General features: G+C 35.9%; 1 protein-coding gene across 5 annotated transcripts in view; it reads left to right on the forward strand.

Annotated features, from left to right (window-relative positions):
• The window catches only part of STX17 (syntaxin 17), a 74,701-nt gene that overhangs the window by 30,136 nt on the left and 19,473 nt on the right, over positions 1-25,092 (forward strand). For all 5 annotated transcript variants that reach the window (XR_015766884.1, XR_015766883.1, XR_015766882.1 and 2 more), the window contains exons 4-6: positions 13,397-13,622; positions 20,999-21,114; positions 21,195-21,245. Coding sequence is in view for 1 of the 5 variants with exons in the window: in XM_028108833.2 (XP_027964634.1) it covers positions 13,397-13,622; positions 20,999-21,114; positions 21,195-21,245 (393 nt within the window). In the remaining 4 variants the exon portion in view is untranslated. The remainder of the gene's footprint in view (positions 1-13,396; positions 13,623-20,998; positions 21,115-21,194; positions 21,246-25,092) is intronic.

The raw sequence follows: 25,092 nt of genomic DNA on the forward strand, positions 1-25,092 counted from the left end.
TTTTCAAAGAAATGGAACAAATAACCCTGAAATTTGTATGGCACCAGAAAAGACCCTGAATAGCCAGATGAATGTTGAAAAAGAAAAGCAAAGCTGGCAGCATCACAGTTCCAGACTTCAAGCTCTATTACGAAGCTGTCATCATCAAAACACTATGGTACTGGCACAAAAACAGACACATAGATCAATGGAACAGAGTAGAGAGCCCAGAAATGGACCCTCAACTCTATGGTCAACTTATCTTTGACAAAGCAGGAAAGAATGTCCAGTGGAAAAATAGTCCCTTCAACAAATGGTGTTGGGAAAATTGGACAGCCACATGCAGAAGAATGAAACTGGACCATTTCTTTACACCACATCGAAAAATAGACTCCAAATGGTTGAAAGACTTAAAGGTGAGACAGGAGTCCATCAAAATCCTAAAGGAGAACACAGGCAGCAACCTCTTCGACGTCAGCCGTAGCAACTTCATCCTAGAAACATCGCCAAAGGCAAGGGAAGCAAGGGCAAAAATGAACTATTGGGACTTCATCAAGATAAAAAGCTTTTACACAGCAAAAGAAACTCCACAAAACCAAAACACAACCGACAGAATGGGAGAAAATATTTGCAAATGACATATCAGATAAAGGGCTAGTATCCAAAATCTACAAAGAATTGATCAAACTTAGCACCCAAAGAACAAATAATCCAATCAAGAAATGGGCAGAAGACATGAACGTTTTTCCAAAGAAGACATCCAAATGGCCAACAGACACATGAAAAAGTGCTCAACATCGCTCGGCATCAGGGAAATCCAAATCAAAACCTCAATAAGATACCACCTCACACCAGTCAGAATGGCTAAAATTAACAAGCCAGGAAACGACAGATGTTGGCAGGGATGCGGAGAAAGGGGAACCCTCCTACACTTTTTGTGGGAATGGAAGCTGGTGCAGTCATTCTGGAAAATAGTATGGAGGTTCCTCAAATAGTTGAAAATAGAGCTACCATACGGTCCAGCAATTGCACTACTGGGTATTTACCCCAAAGATACAAATGTAGGGATCCAAAGGGGTACTTGCACCCCGATGTTTATAGCAGCAATGTCCACAATAGCCAAACTGTGGAAAGAGCCAAGATGTCCATTGATAGATGAATGGATATAGAAGAGGTGGTATATACACACACACGGGAATATTATGCAGCCATCAAAAGGACTGAGATCTTGCCATTTGCAATGACATGGATGGAACTGCAGGGTGTTATGTTGAGTGAAATAAGGCAATCAGAGAAAGACATGTATCATATGACCTCACTGATATGAGGCATTCTTAATCTCAGGAAACAAATCTCAGGAGTTGGGGGGTGGGTGGGAGGCATGGGGTGGCTGGGTGATAGACACTGGGGGGAGGGTATGTGCTTTGGTGAGCACTGTGAATGGTGCAAGACTGTTGAATCACAGATCTGTACCTCTGAAACAAAGAATACAATATGTGTTAAAAAAAAAAAAAGAAGATAGGAGGGGAAGAATGAAGGGGGGAAATCGGAAGGGGAGACGACCAGGAGAGACAATGGACTCTGAAGAACAAACTGAGGGTTCTAGAGGGGTGGGGGGTGGGAGGATGGGTTAGCCTGGTGATGGGTATTAAAGAGGGCACGTTATGCATGGAGCACTGGGTGTTATGCACAAACAATGAATCATGGAACGCTACATCAAAAACTATGATGTAATGTATGGTGATTAACATAACAATAAAAAATTTTAAAAAGAGGAGAACAAGATCAGAGAGAGTCAAGGCCAGGTAAGGAATGGAAGAGAAGATAGAATAGATTCCAAAAATGAATGCTATTGGAAGATAAATTATTTTAGATTATTCTGAGCTTCAAATTAATTTAAATTTAAATTTTGCCTTTAAATATTTATGAGCTGACTAATCAGGATTTAGGGTTTTTGACCTCTACTCTGATTGGCATAAGTACTCTAGAACCTCAGGGAGGAAATTAAATCTAAGGTACCATTTATTGTAAGACATGCCATTGCTTTGTGTACCTCTTAGAAAGAAAAGTGCTGCCAGTTAAGAGTGGCCTGTTGCTTTTTTTTTTTTCGACATCTGTTTTAAGATGCATTCCAATTTCAAAGATCTTAGAATGTGGGAAAGATACTGTGTCCTAAAATTGATAAAATAGAGTATTTAGAAAACTTATACCCTTGTACTCCACCTCTGTCTTTCCCCAATTTGACCTATTTAATATCTTCTGTTTTCCTAATATTCTTTAGGGACAGCTCAGGTCTCACGTTCTTCATGAAGCCTATCTAGATTATCACAGTATGATATTTCAAGTTTCCTTTGAGTATGTTTCTTATGCCCCTTTGAATTTTGAATATTTCTCCTTAATAGAGAATTAAAAACAATATAGGAGTTCGGTAGTTCTGCTTTCTCTGCATCATCTGTTAACATTATACCATCTGCGCCAAGCAGTAGACCTAATCCTCCTTTTTTGTTCTTGTTCTACATGTATTTTTTAAATCCTTTTTATTGTTCTTACCCTTTTTCTTCAGCCTCCGCTCATTCTGGGCTCCTACTTTACTTACATGAGTCTCTTTGTTTGACAGCACTCTTTTGTATTCATCCTTGTTCACATGCCTTTGTTTTTTTTTTTAAGCAAATCTCTTAAAATTCTGAACTTACCATAGCACACCTTAAACAACCATGTTGGACTCTTCAGATGCCACTTTTTTTATCAGATCAGTTTTTTTGTTTATAGTGTCAGAATTTCACCTTTTAGAAACTTTCTCTTTCAAAAAAGATCTTCCTATCAAAATATAATTTCTGTGGCATCACACAGGTATTTTCTCCAGAAAAACTTGATTCATTTCCCTAAATTATTAGTGTTTCCATGATTCCTTATTTATTTACTTACTCATTTTGGTGGTGGGGGGGGCAGAAAACAAAGTTTATTGAGTGATAGCAGTGATAGTACAAAGCTCCTGAAGGCGGAAGGGACCTGAGAGGGTTGCCCTCCATTATTCCTTTTTTAACTATTAAGAACTCCAAGATGTCATGGTTGCTTTTTCTCATGGGTTTCATTTCCATTTCACTATTTTATGCTTATATGTCAGAGTTAATTCCAAAAACGGGTTCCTTTCAATATTTCTTCCAGCTAATGAAAGATGAAATGTTTTGTATGCTTAGTGACATATATTATGCATTCCTAGGGAACAAATCTAGTTGTGTTCTTGCATTCAGAGAGGAGATCTCTGTTGTTGTTGGACTACTGTTTTGCCACTTTGTGGAAAATATTAAGAAAGCATTCATTCATTTACCATGTTTACTGAATCAAAACATGTATCAGGGATCAAATATAGCCTTGAAGACACAATGGTAAAGAAATCAGGCATAGTCTCTGTCCCTACAAACTTCACAGTTTAGTCAAATGAATGTATCAATATCTTTTATCCAACAAGGTGGTAGGTAATATACTTCCACAATGAGATTGATACTCATTTTTACCCCTACCCAGTGCCTTCACACTTGTTTCTATCTTAGCTTAATTGACCATACAGGTTAATATATTTCTTTTCTAAAAATGTTATTAAAACTTCTTACTGTGAAATATAACATTATGTGCTATAAATGCATACAATATAAATATACACCTAAACAAATTATTATACTGGGAATACTTGTAACTACTACTCGGATCAAGAAATAGAAAATTGCTAGCATCCTAGAAATGCTTTATTGCCTCTTCCGTATAACAACCAACTTTCTCCCACAGAAAGTAATCACTATCTTGATCTATATGGTAATTGTTTCTTAGTATTTCTGTATAGTTTTACCACCAAAATGTGTCATTAAGCTATAGATTAGTCTGGTTTTTAACATTATATAAATTGAAATAAACAGAATATATCCTTTGTGTCTGGCTTGAGATTTATCTGTGTTGTTGCCTATAGCGGTATTGATTCATTTTCATTACTGTATATAGTCCATTGTATGAGTTTACCATAGTGTATGGTAAACATATACTATGATATATTGATTGTCATTTGGGTTATTTTTAGTTCTTGTTTTGTTTTCAGTTTCTGTTACAGATAGATATTAACATTCTTGGATATTTTTACTGGTATACATGTGCATGCATTTCTGTTAAATGTATTCCTAGGACAGGAATTGCAGGTTCATTAGGCATCCTTATTTTCAACTGCAGTATAATGACAAACTATTTTCCAAAACAGTTGTACTAATTTTACACTCCAGCAATGAATGTGACTTCCTGTGGTCTCCATATCCTCACCAATATTTAGTAAAGTCAAAGTTTAATTTTAGGTGTTCTGGTGGGCAGCTAATTATGGTTTAATTTATATTTACCTGACTCTCAGTGAGATTGAGTAACTCTTTGGTTTTTTTTTAAAAGATTTATTTATTTATTTGAGAGAGTGTGCAGGAGCAGGGGGAGGGGCAGAGAGAAGGGATGAGGAGAGAAAGAGAAGCAGACCCCCTGCTGATTGGGAACAACAGGGGCTCATGACCCTGAGATCATGACCTAAGACAAAATCAAGAGTCAGACACTCAACCAACTGAGCCACCAAGGCACCCCGAGTAACTCTTTGTTTATGAGAAGCGCCTGTTTAGGGTTCTTATCTATATATCTGCAGGTTTTTGTCTTTTTCTTATCTATAAGAGTTCTTTATTCTGTCTGTGACTGCTTTGTAAGTGTATGTGTTGCAGTTACTTTCTTCCACTTAGTGGTCAACCTTTTCACTGTCTTTGTTGTATCCCTTGATGACTAGAAGGTCATTTTATTTAATATAGTCAAGGTTATCAGTTTTTTCTTGGTGCTTTTTGTGCCACATTTAAGAGGTATTTCCTACCCTAGAATAAAGATATTCTGTTGTTTTGCTTTTCACATTTAGGTCTATAATCCATCTGGTTGATTATTGTGTATGGTGTGAAGTGGTGTGTCTAGTTTTAATTTTTTTCCCATGGGGATACCCAAATGACCAAACACTTGTGTTTTGGAAAGATCATGCTTCCCTTCAGTGCCACCTTTGTTGTAAATTCAGTGCATATATGTTTGGGTTGTCTCTTGGCTATCTGTCTCTTTGGTGTATTTGTCTATTCTTGCACTAATACCACACTGTCTTAATTACTGTGGCTTTATAATTAGTCGATATCTAATAGAGGAAGTTTTATTAATCTTCTTCAAAGCTAGTATCAGCCCTTTATATGCAGTTCCATATACGTTTTAGAATCAGCTTGTCAAGTTCCACCAAAATAAAGAACCTTTTCAGATTTATTCTAATTTATTGAATCTATAGATTGAAACCCATGTTGTTGAAGGGTCAGCTGTACATGGTTTATTATTTTATCCTTTTACTTTGAACTGTCTTTATGTTTTAGATGTATTTCTTGAATTTCATATTCTTCCAATTTGAAAATTTTTATCTTTTAACTGGAATATTCCATTTATGTGGAATAAATGATATATTTAGGTTTAGATATTACATTCTTTTACATGCTTTCTACTTCCACATATTCTTTATTCTTTTTCATATCCATTTTCACTTTCTTGTATTTTTTTTTTTAAGATTTTATTTATTTGACAGAGACAGAGCGAGAGAGGGAACACAAGCAGGGGGAGTGGGAGAGGGAGAAGCCGGCTTCCCGCAGAGCAGGGAGCCCAATGCAGGGCTCGATCCCCGGACCCTGGGATCATGACCTGAGCCGAAGGCAGACGCTTAACGACTGAGCCACCCAGGCACCCCTCACTTTCTTGTATTTTTTTTTATTGATCGAATTATTCTCAGTTTTGGAATTACATACTCTTTTAGAAATTACAACATACATCCATAAACAATATAGATTATACAGGTACCTTGGAATATTTCAGTTGTATATGTACCCCCCAAATTAAATGCTATTTTTATATATTTTAATCTTACACATATATTTAAGAGATACTACTATTATTGTTTTAGTATAGTTACTGGTCATGTAGATTTATCCATACTTTTACTATTTTTTTTTTACTTTTACTCTTTTTTTTAATGTTCTTCATTTCTTTCTGCATTTCCAACTTCATATCTGGGATCAATTATTCTTTCTGAAGGACACTTTTATATTTACTGTGTATTTGCTGGAGACAAATTCCCTCAGTTTTTGTTTATCTTCATTTTACCTACCAAAAGATATTTTTGCTGGGTATAAAAATTTAGGGTGACTAATTTTTCCTCCATACTTTGAATGTATCATTCTGCTCTCTTCTCGCTTTTATTGTTGCTTTGAGAAGTCATAGTATAGTCTTACTGTTTCATTTTCTGGTCTTTATTATGGTCTTTGGGGTGTGGCCCTGTGGTTTTTTTTTTTTTTTTTTGGTGAGTTTTCAAGGTTTATTGGTGTTTTTGTTGGTATGACCTTTGGAAAGTTGGTTGCACTGTTTATATATCGATTTTTCTTTTTACATTATATGGCAATGTATGTTATTCTGATACATACAGTACACAAAATAAGATCCTTTAGAACACTTATAAATAATACATGTAATGTTGGATTTATATATTGGATCCCAGAATGTGATTGATTGGAGAAAAAAGTTGGACTAGGCATGTTGGATGAAGGAACCAGAAGTTACATAACAGAGGGTAAACACACAATGGTTTGAAGGGTAACTGCAGCATGTGCAACATTGGCAGGGTACCTCTGAGGTGGTAGAACTATTTTGCAAGAAATTGTATTGCCTCTAGCTCATTCTGAGAGGTCTTTTCCCTCTCTCTTTTCTTTTCCTTTTTTGCTTATACGTTTTTCCTTCTTGGGGTTTGTCAGCCTTCTTGAATCATGGGGTTGATCCCAGGAACCTGGGATCATGACCTGAGCTAAAGACAGACGCTTAACTGATTGAACCACACAGGTCCCTGCAGCCAAACACTTACTAAATTTTTTCTTATGTATACTTTATTTTTTTAAAAGATTTATTTATTTATTTATTTTAGCAAAAGAACATGTTGGGTGGGGGCAGAGGGAGAGAATCTTCAAGGAGACCCCACTGAGCATGGAGCCCAACACAGGGCTCAGTCAACCCATGAGATCATGACCTGAGCAGAAACCAAGAGTCAGACACTTAACTGACTGAGCCACGCAGGTACCCTTGTATACTCTATTTTTAAATGATAGTATATTTATTCTTTTTAAAAACCTGTATTTTGCTTTTTATAGTTCCAGTGTTTGCTGAATTTCCAAGCTTGATTTTTATTTCTTTGGACAAAATAACCATAATGTTTTAGACTACATTTGCTATTATGTATATCAGATGTCCCTTTGGGTGTTTCTATTGTCTTTTGTTTCTGCTGTTCTTCATCTTGTGTATGCTCTCTGTGCTCGATTATCTTTGGTGGGCATTATATTTGAAATCCTACTTATAGAAATTATTTGAGGGTAGCGACAATGTTATCTTCCTCTAGAGACGATTTCATTTACTCCCTCTATGCCTGTGGGGTACTAATTTTCCACAGTTATCTTTATACAGTTTCAGGGATTAAAGTTTTTATGCACTACCCAAAAGACTAGAAGCCAAACTATAGTTCATGTGAGGGCTGATTTATTTCAGGATCACCTGGGCTCTTGGGGTACAGCTCATTCAGATCCTAGCTCAAAGCACCATAGTGGTTATACTTAGTAGGCCCCAGCATTGAGTATTTTACCCAGAAATTTATGAGGCTGTCAAACACTCTGGTAAGTAAATACCTCCAAGCAAATGTGGCCTTGAGTTCAGGACTCACTTCTCTGGATTTTCACCTTTGTCTAATTCTTGGCCTACAAATTTCTTAACTATCTTGTTTGCTTTTTGATGCCTTTGAATTTTGTGTGTTTGCAATTTGTTTTATTGTCAGCTTTTTAATTAGTCATTGGTGGGAGGGTTAGTTTGAATTACCTACCTTGCTACACCCAGAGGCAGAAACACCTAACTTTATATTTTTCACATATGTTCCTTTTATTTGATTTTGGAGAGATTCTATAGCTGTGCTGTCCAATATCGTAGCTCCTTGCGACATGTAATTGTTGAGCACTTAAAATGTGGCTAGTTTGGGGGCTCCTGGGTAGCTTAGTCAATTAAATGTTGACTCTTGATCTCAGAGTCATGAGTTCAAGCCCCACTTGAAAACAATGTGGCTAGTTTGAATTGAGATGTGCTGTGAATGTACAATACGTAATTAATTTTTATATTGATTACATGTTTAAATGATATGTTGGATGTATTGGGTTAAATAAGACATTAAAATTAACTTCACCTGTTTTTCTTTACTTTTTAATGTGACTTAAGAAAATTTAAAACTATAAAGAAAAAAATTTAAAACTATATATATGCCTTGAATTTGTGGTTTGCATTATATTTCTGTTGGGTAGTATAGCTCTGTAGAGAAATTGTTGAGAACATATGCTCTATAGCCTGGATTTAATTCCTGGCTGTACTTTTTACTAGAAGTGTAATCCTAGGCTTTTTTAAAAAATGTCTTGCTTTACTTTTCTCTTCTATAAAATGAGAATAATAGTAATATTTGTTTCAAAGGTAAGTTGTGAAGCTAAAACAAGATGAAGGTAAATACGTAGTACAATGGACAACTTATAGTGTTAATAAAAATTTAGCCATTATTTGTGTTTTTGTTACTATAGTATCAGATTTTATAGTTCAGTGGGTATTTTGTTTCTTAAGATTTTCCTCTCCACCCTTAGTAATAGAATTCTGGACACTATAATTTGACTGGAGACATAAACATAAGTGCAAATTCTATAAAATAGGAAGAATATGTCATAGACAAATGCTCATGAGCTGCAGAAACGTTAATGCTTCTCCAAGATAATACTGCCTAAAATATTTCTATGGACTATGTGACAACTATGTAACCGCTTTACAACTGTAGTTCAGAAAGGAATTGTATGACCAAGAGTTGGTGTTGTGTTAGAAATATTGTTCCAGCACTTGAAAACTGGACACAAGACTTAATTCTACCACTGTGTTCATCTGAAGTCCAGTTTCCCTCTTGTAAAATCATAAGGTTGGACTAGATAACATAGGCCTATATTTTCTATGATTTTTTTCCATATTAATGCTTGCATATCACATATTTTTAATTTACAGTACAGTTAACCTTAGGTTTTTTCGTTCACATAAGAGTGACAGATGGTTAAAGGAAGTATAGAGTCATGGCAGGATAGAAGCATAACTTTTTAATTCCCCCAGAACATCTTACAGATACATTAGGTTGTAGCTAAACTATTTTTTTCCAGAATTGTTCTTAATTTTGCTAGAATAAAATGGGTCCTTTGGTTATATTAAGGAATTTTATTTATATATGTGTGAATTATGGTTGTAGTTTAATGGAAAGATTGCTGGGCTTTAAAGAATACCTGGGTTTTCATAAAAATCCTAGAAGAGAGCACAGGCAGTAATTTTCCTGACATTGGCCATATCAACATTTTTCTAGATAGGTCTCAGGAGGCAAGGGAAATAAAAAAAAACTATTGGGACTACATCAAAATAAAAAGCTTCTGCACAGTAAAGGAAACAATCAACAAAACTAAAATGCAACCTACTGAATGCAAGAAGATATTTGCAAATGACATACCCAATAAAGGGTTAGTATCTGAAATATAAAGAACTGATACAACTCAACACCCCCAAAACAAATAATCCAATTAGAAAATGGGCAGAAGACATGAACAGACATTTCTTCAAAGAAGACATCCAGATGGCCAACAGACACATGAAAAGATGCTCAACGTCACTCATCATCAGGGAAATGCAAATCAAAACTACAAGGAGATACCATCTCACACTTGTCAGAATGGTTAAAATCAAAACACAAGAAATAAATGTTGGTGAGTTTATGGAGAAAAAGGAATCCTCATGCACTGTTGGTAGGAATGCAAATTGATGCAGCCACTGTGGAAAACAATAAGGAGGTTCCTCAGAAAGTTAAAAATAGAAGTACCCTGGGGTGCCTGGGTGGCTCAGTTGGTTAAGCGACTGCCTTCAGCTCAGGTCATGATCCGGGGGTCCTGGGATCGGGCCCCACATCAGGCTCCCTGCTCAACAGGAAGCTTGCTTCTCCCTCTCCCACTCCCCCTGCTTGTGTTCCCTCTCTTGCTGTCTCTCTCTCTCTGTCAATTAAATAAATAAAATCTTAAAAAAAATAAAAAAAAATAAATAGAAGTACCCTACAATCTAGTAATTGCATTACTGGTTATTTATCCCCAAAGTACCAAAGTCCTAATTCAAAGAGATATATGCACCTGTATGTTTATAGCAGTATTATTTACAATAGCCAAATTATGGAAGCAGGCCAGGTGCCCATGGAAGGATGAATGGATAAAGAAGATGTGATACACACACACACCCCACACCCCCCCCCCTGGAATATTATTCAGCCATAAAAAAGAAAAGAATGAAATCTTGCCATTTGCAACAACGTGGATGGAGCTAGAGAGTATAATGCTAAGTGAAATAAGTCAGAGAAAGACAAATACCATATGATCTCACTCATATGTGGAATTTAAGAAACAAAAGAAACGAGCAAAGGAAAAAAGAGAAACCAAGAAACAGATTATTAACTCTAGAGAACAAACCAATAGTTACCAGAAGGGAGGGAGGTGGGAGAATGGGTGAAATTGGTGATGGGGATTAAGGAGTGCACTTGTGGTGAACACTGGGTGTTGTATGGAATTTTTGAATCCCTGTATTGTACATCTGAAACTAATGTAATACTGTATGTTAACTATTCTGGAATTAAAATTAAAACTTAACAAAAAAATACCTGGGTTTTAATTGAGCTTTGCTGCTAGATAAAATTAAGTAAATCCTAAACAAGTTTTCTTTGTTCTGATTTTTCTATAATACAATAATGTGGAATGTAATAATACAGGATGTAACACCTCACCCAGAGTAGGTACTTGAGAAATAAAAGAAACTGATACATTCTGTCCTATTATACAGAATTTGCATTAGTACCTGTGAAAGTGCCACAGGGGAGAATTTAAAATATCATATGAGAAATATTAAAATATATTCCTTTAAGATTTTATTTATTTATCTGAGAGACTGAGCAAGCGAGAGAGAGAGAGAGAGTACAAGCTGGGGGAGGGGCAGAGGGAGAGGGCGAAGCGGACTCCCTGCTGAGGAGGGAGCCCGATGTGGGACTCGATCCCAGGACCCTGGGATGATGACCTCAGCCGAAGACAGACGCTTAACCAACTGAGCCACCCAGGCGCCCCAGAGTATATTCTAAATTATGTGATAAATATTATAGAGATCTATCATTTTCCAGAAGCATCATACTCAGATCATTCTTGCAAGTTAGTTCTATTTCATTTTCAAAGAATAGTTGGTTTTTATGTTTCTCAAAGTATAGACCATTGGGAAAGATGGAAAGCTCCCCAGTTCATTCTGTGAAGCTAGCACAATCTTAAACCTGTTAAAGTGAGTTTAAATCTAGTAAAGAAAGTATAGACACCCACACCATTCCAGTATGCACATGTAGGCACACATATATAGACAGACGTGTGTTGAAAGCCCAAATAAATTATTAGCTAATTGAATTCAAAAAATTATATATGTGACCAGGAAGAGTTTATCTCAGGAATGTAAAAGATGGTTCTATATTATGAAACCTGCCCATAACTCATAATATTAGCATATTAGAGGAAAATTGATGATTATGTCAGTAGATGATTCTAAAAAGAGGGGGAAAGCATTTGATATAAATCTGACAACTACACTCAGAAATGCAAATTAAAGCAACAAGAGAGAACATGTAGTACTGGCAGTATGTGGAGAAATGGGCACTCATACTTCGGTGGTAGTATGAATTACTACTTAGGAAAAACTGATACAGATGTAGTGAAAAGAAGGGCCACATGCACCCCAATGTTCATAGCAGCAATGTCCACAATAGCCAAACTGTGGAAGGAGCCGAGATGCCCTTCAACAGATGAATGGTTAAAGGAGATGTGGTCCATATATACAATGGAATATTACTCAGCCATCAGAAAGGATGAATACCCAACTTTTACATCAACATGGATGGGACTGGAGGAGATTATGCTAAGTGAAATAAGTCAAACAGAGAAAGAAAATTACCATATGGTTTCACTTATTTGTGGAACATAAGGAATAGCATGGAGGACGTTAGGAGAAGGAAGGGAAAAATGAAGGCGGGGGAATCAGAGGGGGAGATGAACCATGAGAGGCTATGGACTCCAGGAATCAAACAGGGTTTTAGAGGGGAGGGGAGGGGGGGCGATGGGTGAGCCCGGTGATGAGTATTAAGGAGGGCATGTGTTGCATGGAGCCCTGGATGTTATATGCAAACAATGAATCATGGATCACTACATCAAAAACTAATGATGTACTGTATGGTGACTAACATAACATAAAAAAAAATTATAAAAAAAGAGGGGCGCCTGGGTAGCTCAGTTGGTTGGGCAACCACCTTCAGCTGGGGTCATGATCCTGGAGTCCTGGGATCAAGTCCCACATCGGGCTCCCTGTTCAGCGGGGACTCTGCTTCTCTCTCTGACCCTCCCCCCCATGTACTCTCTCTTTCTCAAATAAATAAATAAAATCTTTAGAACAAAAGGAAAAAAACCCAAAAGCCCCATTTATTTAAAAAAAAAACCTGATAATAGCTATTGAAATAAGATGCACATGATCCTTTGAGTACTCTCACTTTTGGGAATCATTTCTACAAAATATGGTATAATAGTATATACTATCATACTAATATATACTATTATAGTATATTAGGATATATTAAAGGACTTATGTTTTGGAAACAACATGAATGACTGTTAATCACTTTCAGGGGTCATTGAATAAATTTTACATCTGTATCATGGAATATGGTACACCCATTAACCAAGAAGGATATCCCTGATAGTAGTAGTATATTATTGGGGTGAGGAATAACAAATTATAGGTTATTATGCACAATGTCCATTTTTTGGTAAAAAGATGGAAAGTCTATATATGTTAATGTTTGTATGAGCAGTGGGAAATGTGTGGAAGGGACTGGGTTAAGAGGTGGTTGGATTGGTGAAGGGGGAAGTCATTAAGTTTTTCTTGAATGCTCTACAGTGTTTGATTTATTATGAAGAGCATTTGTTACCTTTGTAATACACTTAATGAAGGAAAAAATGCTAAATAAATAAATTCAATGATAGGAGTCTCAAGCTTGATTGGCTAGAGACATGAAAAATAGAAAAATGTTATATATACCTTCTGTTGTAGAGAATACTTGAAATCATCTCTGTTCATGACCATTAATCACAGATTACCTCTGAAAATAAAGGTATTTTATATTAACAGAAAATAAAGGTATTTTATATTAACGTTTTAATGAATTTTTTTTCTTTTATAGCAACTCCGTTCCAATATCCGAGAAATGGAGAAACTTTGTTTGAAGGTCCGAAAGGATGACCTAGTACTTCTGAAAAGAATGATAGATCCTGTTAAAGAAGAAGCATCAGCAGCAACAGCAGAATTTCTTCAACTCCATCTGGAATCTGTAGAAGAGCTTAAGAAACAATTTAATGATGAAGAAACTTTATTACAGCCTTCTTTGACCAGATCCATGACTGTTGGTGGTAACGTACAAAGTCTCATTCTTGATCATAGTAATGCAGTTAATTAAAGTTCACCATCTTGTATAGCTATTGCAGATACATAAGTTTCCAGGGATCACCTTCTGTTTCAGTATTTTGAATTCTTGGACCCTGAGAGTGCCTAGAATCGCACACCCTAGAAGTTTTGTAGGATGAAAATTTTGAGCTATGCTGTGTAGAGTGGAACTTCCAAGCTTCAAGTACCTATTTGTCTATGTATTGAAAATAAAGGTTATAATATTCCCTAGGGAGAATGTCATCCTTGATTGCAGAGGACACCCCCTTCATGTCCAGGTTGCAGGAGTAGCCTAATCAGGCATGCCTCTTTCTTTGGCATTCTGATTTTCTTTCATAGGGGATGTTAGATCCACCAGCTCACTTTTCTGAATTTAACTGACAACATTAAAAAAAATATATATATATATATATATTCAAAGAAACAGTCCAGCAAAACTTGTCATTTTATTTTTTAAGGATATAATTGATAATTTTTAATTGCATTATAATAAGTCCTTTATAAGGAACCCTGAAAAAAAAATTACTGGTGTAATACATAATAGGACTTGAAAGCAATTGGTCTTTTTTTAATCCTATGGGTATTGGAGGGCATATCCAATCCAAACTGATGAGATTTCCCTACTTGAGTTATTTACTGGAATGCTTACGTCTGAATATTTTTAACTACCAAAAGCCAAAGTTTTTAACTGTCCTGGTTTTATTTTATAATTGCTCACCTCATATTTCCTTTTTTGTTTCTCTTTTAATTTATGCTATCTTGTTATATTTTACATATGTTCCAAGATGCTTTAAATCTTAATGGTAAAGGTAGGGTATAAATAAATTATAAATTAGAATAGAATCTGAGAGATGTTATACCTGCCCAGTTTTCATCTTTTCATTTATGTGGGAGGCTCCCGTACTATCCCGTCTCCAAAACCAGATTGTTTTTAACTTTATATTTTCAGTGTTAATGATCCAGTAATTTATAGGGAATTTGAAATTAAAATATTGGAGGAAACATTTAGGCCATCATCCATAGTTTCTTGGTAATCTTGCTTTTATTGTATCCTTAGTACCTAGCACATAGTACATAGTGCTTGGCACATAGTGGACCATACATAAATGTTTCATAACTGTGAATGAATAAATATCTTTTTGAGACAATTTTGTAATTTCAGATGTACTATACTCACTACACCCTGTGGATAAGCAGTACCTAAAGTGTTGTTTTGGGGAGAAGGAGATGTTAGCACTCAGCGCCTTGGTTGAAGAGTATTTGGGAAGAATGCTTTTTGATAGTTTGTAGTTACTGTTTATGTTATTCTTACAATATTTATCACCACCATATTGATGAGGCTAAATACTGCTCATATCATTTAGTGTGAACTGATACTTTATGTGCATGTATAGAGAAACTGGGCTTCCATGTGATTAAGCAGCTGTCCTGCTTAATCACCTAGACATTATGACAATGTTTAATCACCTAGACAACCTTAATTACCTAGATACTGTGACAGTTGTGATGGTGGTAACAGCAGTGAAGATATGCTAGATTTTCTGGAGTTGCTGACATCAGTCTCTCTTGCTATTTAGTTTTGAATTGCCCATCACCAGCAATTCCCTGGCAAACAAAAATTTTGAGTTCTGAGAGTTTCTCACAATATAATACTATGCTAATACTTGCTTTAGTTTGCATTTTATTATTGCATTATTTGAGTTTCTGTTAGTAGGACTGTTCGGGCTCAACAAGCTTGGATTTATATATCATCAGAGGAACTGGGTGATTTTTAGAAGAAGGCAATTGAGCAGTTTGCTGGCAATTAAATTTCTCTGTAGGAAGCTGGCTGGTGTGTGTGTGTGTGTGTGTGTGTGTGTGTGTGTGTGTGATCAAAATTTGAGGAAGCACGTATAGAGAGAACATGAAAAAGATTGAGGTAGAGCCAGAGGATGAAGGAGAAGAAATGATGAAATTCATTTTCCAACTCTTGATTCTCAAATTTCTCAATTCATGGAACATCAAATTAGCTAAAGACCTAATCACTTGCCACTGAGAGAAACTACAAGATTAAATCTCTGTAGCTAGTGCTGATTTGATTGAGACATCATTGTAAGTTACACCTAAAACAATGTATAGAATTTCAAATTCCAAATGGTGTACTGGTGAAATGGTGCTTTGACTTTGAATCCATTGCCAACATTAAGCAATTAAAATGAACTGTCTCACCGAGTACCTGAGTATTTCACCAAATGTGAGAGTTTCTACTAGGTTGCCTTAAAACTCCAGAAATAATATTAACAAATAATTGTGAGGATGGGAAAGAATAATGAAAACAAAGCAACTAATTCACATAAGACCTTAATTGCGAGCTAAGAATTGAGTTCGCCCTATGTGTGGTCTTGTAGTTATGGACTCTTTTCTGTCATTCTACATGTTTTTATCCTGTGCTTTCTGGTTTTTCTTTGTTTTTGCTTTAGATGCTCATTATAGTAGTGACAGCCTATACAGAAAAAATGTGTTTGATTTGCATAGAAGTTAAGTGCCTTAAAATATTTCTTCCCTTAAAAATTCAATCTGATTCTAAATAAATTGGTTGGAAATATCAGCAGAGATTCAGGAGCAATGTTGCCACATTTCCATGAGTGAGATCAAAATACAAAAATAGTTTTTCACTTACAGATAGAAACAAGTATAATAGGACGTTTTATGTTCTCTGGAGAGTAAAAGAAGCTTATTAAGTTTAGGGGGAAGCTGTGATGATTTTGCTGCTTCTTTTGTCCAGATTCTGAGAGTTCCTAAAGCAAATCTTCTTTGCCAATCTTGCTTGATCTGAGAAACTCCCTTCTGTCTCACTTGTGTGTCTACTTTCATTTTTAGCATATTGCTTCCCACCAAGAGAAGTGATGAACCTACAAATTTGATTTGTATTTAGAAAGGTGTATCAAGTCATATAGAGTGAATCAGTGCTTCTCTCCATCTTTGTCTTTCTTACTCCCCATCCAGCACATACAGTTCACCAGTGCAATAGGAACAGAATCTTATTACATTTTAAACAAATATTCACAAAAGAAAAGAATCCAATCTTAAAACCGCTGGGAACTTCAGACCGCATATTGAATTTGATGAAATATCAGATTTTATCACAGGTATATATACATATAGTGAACAGTTTGTGAAGCATGTGGATAGTTTTGTATATTATTCAGAAGATATGTTTTCTGTCCGTTTTAATTTTCTTAAAAATCCTCCTTTGCAGCTAAGTTAAGCCATGACTTAGAAGTCATTTTATTTTGATAGATAGGTTGGTATAGATGATCAATAGATTAATTTCACTATTTTTAAGCTGTCAGAACATGAAAAATTCAGGAAATGCCTTTGAATTAATTTAGACTTATAATGAAACTTTTCCTAACATACTGAAGTTCAGTGAAAATTTCTTATATGTTGTGTTTTAATTCTTGGTAGAATCATTGCCTTTCATGAAACACAGAGAGAAAGACAAAGAACGAATATTTGGATGTATGGAGAGAAGGGAAAAGTCTTATGTCTGTGTTATTAGTTTCAACTAAAAATATCTTCATGTTTGAGCTTGTAGTCAATAATAAGGTTTTAAAACTGGAGTTTGAAAACCAGTGGGAAGTGATGTATGTTTTCTTCGTGCCCCCTTGCAGTTGTTTGCATGTGGATGGAACTATCTTAGATGATTTCATCATATAAAACAATAGCAATTTGACTTCTGTGCACAGGGTGAGTTCTTCATCCTTCCTTCCCGCAGCTATAATCTGTCTCTGTTTTCCCTCATCATGTCTGTAGCAATTCCTAAAAGTTCAAAGTCAATGGATGTTCACTGAGGTAGTGATTTCTAATATAAGCTGGAATAAATGAATTATGGAAAGTTGTAGAAATTAAAGGGCTTCTTTCTTAATTGTTAGTTATGCCTCAAATTGATTAGTGATGTTCAGAGTTGTAAGTTTACAGCAGGATTTTCCATGCAATAGAACAGATTTCTTTGTTCTAAGACTCTATTTGAACTAAGATGCATACGCAGTTTGGTTTCAAGTGAGACGTAAATGACTTAAACACTTCTTATTTTTTACTAGGGGAAATCTTTTATGTTTGCTTAAAATGCCAAACATTTCCCACCCCTTCTTCATTTTTTAGATAAAGAATTTATGTATGACAGTCTCCCCTCATTTTGTTATATACCCTGGCATACTTCATTTAAATCCTCTATAATAGGATAAAGACTATGGCTTATAAAAATCCTTAGAGTGGATATTGTAATTATAAAGTTCTGCTTTACATTTGGTCTGTTAATGATAAAGATATCATTATTCAGTATCATCCTATTAAAGAAGTTGGAATAGGAGTTGGAGTTCTCATTACAATAGAAATATTAAGTGGAAGAATGGTTTTAGAATAATTCATTTATCTTGATTGATGTGAAAATGAAAGCATCTTTATGTGATAAGTTAGGACATAGGGTAAATAACTCTTCATACTTGCCATAATGTTGTCATGTAAAACTTACTCTATCTGATGTTTTTGCTCTTCCTTTAAGATCAAAGGAAATGTATTCAGATAAGTTAAAATTCAAAATTAAAAGAACACTATCAATTCTGATAAGCCTACAAAATATTTTTTAGTCAACTGACTATGCCCTTCCTAAACACTTCAAACAGATTATTTTCCTTGAGAGGTAAAAACATTCATAGATTTCAAAAGTAAAATAGCAATGCAGTTTTATAAAATAGGCTAGGATGAAAAAGAAATTGAGAAGATGAACTTACAGTTATGACTTTTAGGAGTAGATCAGGTGTCACACGTCATTATGTTATGTCCTTGCATATAACACTTCAATAGCTCTCCACTCTCTTCCAGATAGTCCAGAGTCTTTCACTGGTCTACAGTAAGGCCCCTCCTAACAATCTATGTATAACGTTCTGTGTTTGTAACTCTATGTCTTTTACTTTATCCTTTGGCAAGACCAACCTGCTGATTTTACGTTAAGCTTTATCTTTTCTTTGAGGGCCTTTTTTATGCTGGTCTCTCTATGTAGAATTTATATTCCCATTTTCTTTGTCTCATAAGATCACCTTTTTTAGGAAGCCGTCTCATAAACTGCACATCACACCAAGCTGGGTCAGTTGCCTTCCCAAGCTTGGAACGCCCACAAAATATTGTTTGTATCTATATCTGTTAATCTAAATACTATCACACTCTCTTACTGTTTTAGGATTGTCTCTATGTATGTCTGACTCTTCTAGAATGTAAGTTCTTTGAGAACATCTCCTTTGTATTACTCATAAAAATTTTTCATCTCTGGATACCCAATACATAATAGGTATCAGATAATGTTAAAGTGATAGGTATTTTGAGCTTGAAGTAAGGGGGACAAAAGGAATTACATTTCCACTGCCACTGTCCTAGAGCAGACCATCATTTTGCATTGGACATACTGCAGAGCCTCCCAACTGGTTTTTCACTCTCTAATTTTTTTTTTTTTTTTTTTACCTTTCAACTTCATCCTTCACACTACAGCTATGGTTCCCTTTCTAAATCTGAAATCTGATTATGCACCCTCCAGCTTCCCAGTAGTCTCCAACTCCTTTTAATAGTTCCATATTGATCTTATGAGAAAAACAGAATTCTTTAGCATAGTTTACAATGCCATGAATAATGTCACCTTAGATTTCCAGTGACAAAACTTATATAAACTTTTGCTTTTCTCTTTCATAGTCTGTATTTCAGTTGAACTCTTTTTCAGTTCCCAAACCTATGCATATATTATTCTCTCTGACCTGAATACCCTCTGCTTTTCCCTCCACCTTTGCCCCAGTTCACCTATGTAATTTCTGTTCATCCTCAGGCTTCTGCTTCAAAACCTCCAACTACTCTCCCCTCCCCAAGTCTTGGTTAAATACCTCTCTTCTGTTCTCACATAGTGTTCCATATTTACTCATATCATAGTTCTCACCTGGCTATACTGAACTTGCCTGTTAATATGTATTGTACATAATATGGTAAGTTCCATTAATAATAGCTGCAGTAGCAATGGCTATTTATTGTAGTAGTAACTATTAAGCCGCTTATACTCAATATTTAAGCCAGGCACAGTGCAAAATAAATACCTATCACCTTGTTCTATTCTTATTTTTTTAGTTTTTATTTATTCATTTAAATAATCTCTACACCCAGTGTGGAGCTCGAACTCACGACCCCAAGAACAAGAGTCACATGCTCTTCCAACTGAGCCAGCCAGGTGCCCCTTTCACCTTATTTTAAAAATGAGGAGGGCGCCTGGGTGGCTCAGTTGGTTAAGCGACTGCCTCTGGCTCAGGTCATGATCCTGGAGTCCCGGGATTGAGTCCCGCATCGGGCTCCCTGCTCAGCAGGGAGTCTGCTTCTCCCTCTGACCCTCCCCCTTCTCATGTGCTCTCTCTCATTCTCTCTCTCTTTCAAATAAATAAATAAAATCTTAAAAAAAAAAAATGAGGAAAATGAGTCAAAGAGCTAGTCATTAGCCAAGCCAGGATTCTAACCCAGGTCTTTCTGACTAGGCCCGTGCTCTTAACCACTGTACTCTCTGGAGCTGTTTTGTGGTTTACTATTGTGTCTGTAGGACCTGAGTGTACTGATAGGCATTTAGTAGGCATTCGATCCATATTAGTTTAATGAATGAATGGTAAAACCAATACAAGGAAATAAAGACTTGAAGGTGGGGTTTGGAGTGTAAATTAATTCATCATCATAGCAGTTTTACTGGTTGATGACTTTTTAAAACTCAGAAAAGAAACAGAAACAATGGAGATATGGGCTAGAAAAATGACTCTTAGAAGAAGGATGACAATATGTATGAAAAGATCCACATGGTAAGAGGTGTTCATTTGATGTCAGATTTATTGTTACCCCAAACGACTGATTTTCATTGCAAAAAACACATCACTTTCCTACTTTTAACACCTTATGAATCTGGTATTTATTACTAAAATCCCCAAAGAAAAGGTTAATGATTTACATTGAAAGTGTGAAACCTGTTTCTAGTGGGTATCTCTACGTGGAATATTGGCCACATAGAAGAGTTTTCCTTCAGTGCTGCTTCCACATTGAGCTGTAGTTATTCAGATTGGGTAGGTGGCATTTTTTGAGATGACTTTGTAGAATTAAAGAAAAAAATATTTCTTAACCTGGGAACAATCTGCCCACAGATAAATCTATTTTTTATAAAATAGTCAATTTACTTTTAGCCTGAATTCAGTTAGTTAGCATTTTACATGGGAATTGTTTTACAAAATTGATTTATGCTATCTGCTTTCTAACAAAGCACATAAACCCTAAACATGAGGCTGTGTTCATCCAGGAACATTTCACACTGCTGAGGCTGAAGCCGATCCTCAGAACATGACTCAGGTATATGCGTTGCCTGAAATTCCTCGAGATCAAAATGCTGCAGAATCATGGGAAACCTTAGAAGCGGTATGTTAAAAATTATTTTCGTTTTGGTAGCTGAGAGGCATAAAAGTAAGTAACTTCCTTTTCTTCTCTCTCTTTTTAAGGACTTAATTGAACTTAGCCAACTGGTCACTGATTTCTCTCTCCTAGTGAATGTAAGTATTATAATTGTTTTTGGCTCAGAGATGTTAGATTAATAGGATAAGACGCTTTTATTAATTCCTATGCTTTTGATTAGAATTTTAATAGAAGTTACAATTTTTAAGACGTATTGAGCCATGGATAGAAGTCTAACAGTCCTCAGCCTCCAGATCAATTTAATAAACATTTATCAAGCATTTGTTATATAAAAGGTACTGTGTTAAACCTTGGCACCAGGGGTCTGACAAGGTTAGCTATAGAAATAAATGAGGCCTATTCTCTGCCTTTAAGGATTTATAGTGGGTGGAAGTAAGTTTGGATCCCCATAACTGAAATTTCAAGCATGATTATTAAATGCAAAAATGAGGTATGAAGGGAAGTATTATCAGCTCTAACAGAAGCATTTAATTCCAAGGGAGGGAGGCAGGGATTGTGAGGTGGAAGCATTAAGAATAGCTTCATGAGATAGGTAGCATTTGCTTGAGCCTTGAAAACTGAGTCAAATGTCCACAGATGGGAGTGGGGAAGGGTGCATTTGAAAACAGCTGAACAAAGACATGGAGTAGAGAAGTGTATGGCCTTTCAGGAATGACAAGTATTGCAGTATAATCAAAGCATGAGATACTATGGGCAAGCAAAATAAGGAGTGTGAGTGCCTGATTGAGATGGAATTGAGGGCCATACCAAAGAATTTGAATTTTAATTTGTAGGCATTGAGGAGCCGATATAGATTTTTGAGCAGGTTAGAGTGATATGATCCAGTCTGGTTGAGAAAGATTACTGTTAGTGTGAATAATGGCTTGGGGAAGGGAGTGATAATAGGCAGGATGACTAGTTAGGAATCAAGCAAGAGTTTCACCAAGAGCAATGGCAATACAAGTATAAAGGTACAGGACAGCTGAGAGGTATTTCTGGGGTAGACTTAGTAGAAATTGGAGGAAGATGGAAGAGTCAAACATTAAGGTTTTATTCTGCATAGTGGGGTAGCCAGTCTCATATTGTTAACATAGATGAGGAAACAAAGTAGATTTGGTGGGAAAGACAGAATAGGTTTTCTGTCATTGTTTTTCTAAATTATTCTTAGTTTCCTTCCCAGGAAGTATAGGAAGTTTGGATATATGTGTGTATCTGTATGCACATACAGGAACAAACCTGTGTCTGCTCATGCTTCTGTCTAGATTTAGTTCTTTGTTCTTGATCAAACCATGATCTGGGGGTTTTACATCTTTGAATTATGGTTTCCCTGATATCTGGCTTTCAAGTATAAGAAGTCCCTGGATTATACAATCTCAGAACTGGAATTGGACAGGACTTAACGAGGCCAGCAAATCTAATTCTTCTGTTCTTGCCCCAGCTTGTCATATAGATGGTTTTTTGCCTCTTTCTGAAAATTACAGTGCAGGGATACTTTATACTTCAGCCATTCCGTTTGGAGACTCTGCCTCTTAGAAGTTCTTCCTTATATAAACACTGCCCTATAATAACTTCCCTCTGGTACTTTTGCCCTCTTGGAGCCATATGCTGAACAAGTTTTGTCATATTTCCATATAAAATTTTTCAATTTTTTGAGACCAACATTATCCTTCCTCACCCTATCCAACCTCATCATATTTTTTTCTTTTAAGGACTCTTAATTCTTTAATATATTCCTTCTAGAATATGATTTCTAGGCTTTTCAATGCTAGTCCCTTCATCTGTTTGTTTTCTAGTTTTTGTATTTTTTCTTGAAATCTAATGCCTAAAATTGAACATCAGTAAATTGTTTAAAGCATTTTCCTTAGAAGCAAAATGCTTGAAGTTTCTGGATTAGGTGTCTGTATAATCTATCCATATACTTGCATCTAAAAGGGAATGATAGAAGAATCCCGAAATATATGTTGTTTCAGAATCGAGATTTATTCAGTTATTCTAACTCTCTGATGGAATGTAGTTTGTAAAATCTGTACATGTATGGTATATACAAATACATTTGTATTAAAATGTGTGAGTTGTAATGTATGTAAATTATACCTCAATAATAGTTGATTTAAGAAACAAACTAAACATGTACAGAGTTCTTCTCATTCCAGACAAATACATTTCCCTTCCAGTGGGATGAGCACATGAAAGGAAAATTGAGGGCTTGTGGCCATTTAATAATTATATATCTGATTAGATTACGTAAGCAGCTCCTAACCCCTAATCTAAGGAAGATTTGTGTAGGAAGGCTTTGGCTATGGCCATAGTTCTATACAAATGTCCTATTTATAATAATCTGTGTGAGGACATGGAACAGAATGTATTAGGCAAAAGCTCAAAGGAGAACCACTGATTACTATTCCCGGGGTGATTGAGTTCTCATGACCACATGGTCAGGACTCACAGAAGCTCCATTTAGGCACCAAATGACTTGGGAACATAAGCAGAGTAACCACATCCTCTCATTATCATCACATGGACATGATAGTATCTGGACAAATTAACCATGTATTTTTGGAGAACTTTCTGTGTGCATAGGACTGTGTTAATAAATAAGCTCAGTGAAGAATAGAGAACAGTTTAAAAAAAAAAAACCTGTAGGATAGTCTTGATAATTGCATAACATTGTGAATGTACTTAATGCTACTAAATTGCACACTAAAAATGGTTAAAATTGTAAATTTTATATTATGTATTTTTTACCATAATGAAAAATGAACCTACAAAGCCATCGAGAGATCCAGGTGCGGTCCAATAATAATATCTAAGCGTCCTGCTTCAGTTTTTTTCAACCTTTATTGCTCGAGTGCCCTCTTCTCTTCCTGTACTTATGGAACTAGCCCTATTTCTTGTCAAGGGGAATTTAAAGAACTCTGGACCTGTCACTCAGTGGCATGTCACCCTTGCTGCTGGTCCAATTTTGCCTCTACCTTCTACCTTATTCCCTAGGCATAAAAACTGGGTTGTAGTGGATTCGATCAGATCAGGTCAACTGGATTTATTACCCACTTGACCTTAAGGATGTTGTTGGACGGCAATGAACTTTGTAAAATCGATGGGAGGACTAAATGAGATAATGTCTGTTACTTCCCATCCCCTTTCCTTCCACTGACTCCAACTGCATTCCTGTCTTTGTCCCTCCCTTATAGGATTCCCTCTTTGGCTCCTTGCTTAGAGTTCTACCACTGTTACCTTTAGACTTGTACTAGTACTATAGTCCCTACAGTCCCCTCCTGTTGCTGAATCCTGTGATACCAACATCCTACTTACCTACTCTGTTTATTGCCTACTCTAGGCCAGTATCGTCCTGGACTCTATATATGGTAGTGCTTGTATGTTTCTGGGCTTTCCTGTATGTATTATTTATTGCCTGTGATTAAGAATTATAGATTAGGTACTTTTGGACCTCAGAACCAGGATAGCCCAGTGTTAACCTGCATTGGCCAAGATCTAAGACTAGAGCTAGCCTTGAAAAATGGCTGTAATTGAGAGTCAGGAATAAAGGAAAATAACCACTTTTGGCAATAACTTCTTAAAGAAACCTGTAGCTTTTAGCACATTAGTAAAACTATGCAACTACTAGCAGGACTCCCCAAGGGAGAGCGTTTTTATTGATGTAAATAGATTTGGGGATGGATTTGTTGAAAGTATTACTGTTGCTTGATATAGAGGATGCTGGGTATACAAGTTTCCACAACAAGCATTCAAGGGAAAAACAGTTCATTAGTTTTGACTTAAATGCCCAAATTGCATTCTGCTTGACCAACATTAACTCAATAAATCACATTTTTTCCCAGAATCTTAGATGCTTCTATAACTGCTTATTAAGATTCAGTTATTTTTTCAGAAAGAATATTAAGGGGACCTAATTCACTATTTTTTAAAATGAAATCCATAGACATA

This window comes from Eumetopias jubatus, unplaced genomic scaffold (genome assembly GCF_037043125.1).
Source record: "Eumetopias jubatus isolate StellerSeaLion01/CBP00866 unplaced genomic scaffold, mEumJub1_p1.0 scaffold_15, whole genome shotgun sequence".
Lineage (NCBI taxonomy): Eukaryota > Metazoa > Chordata > Mammalia > Carnivora > Otariidae > Eumetopias > Eumetopias jubatus.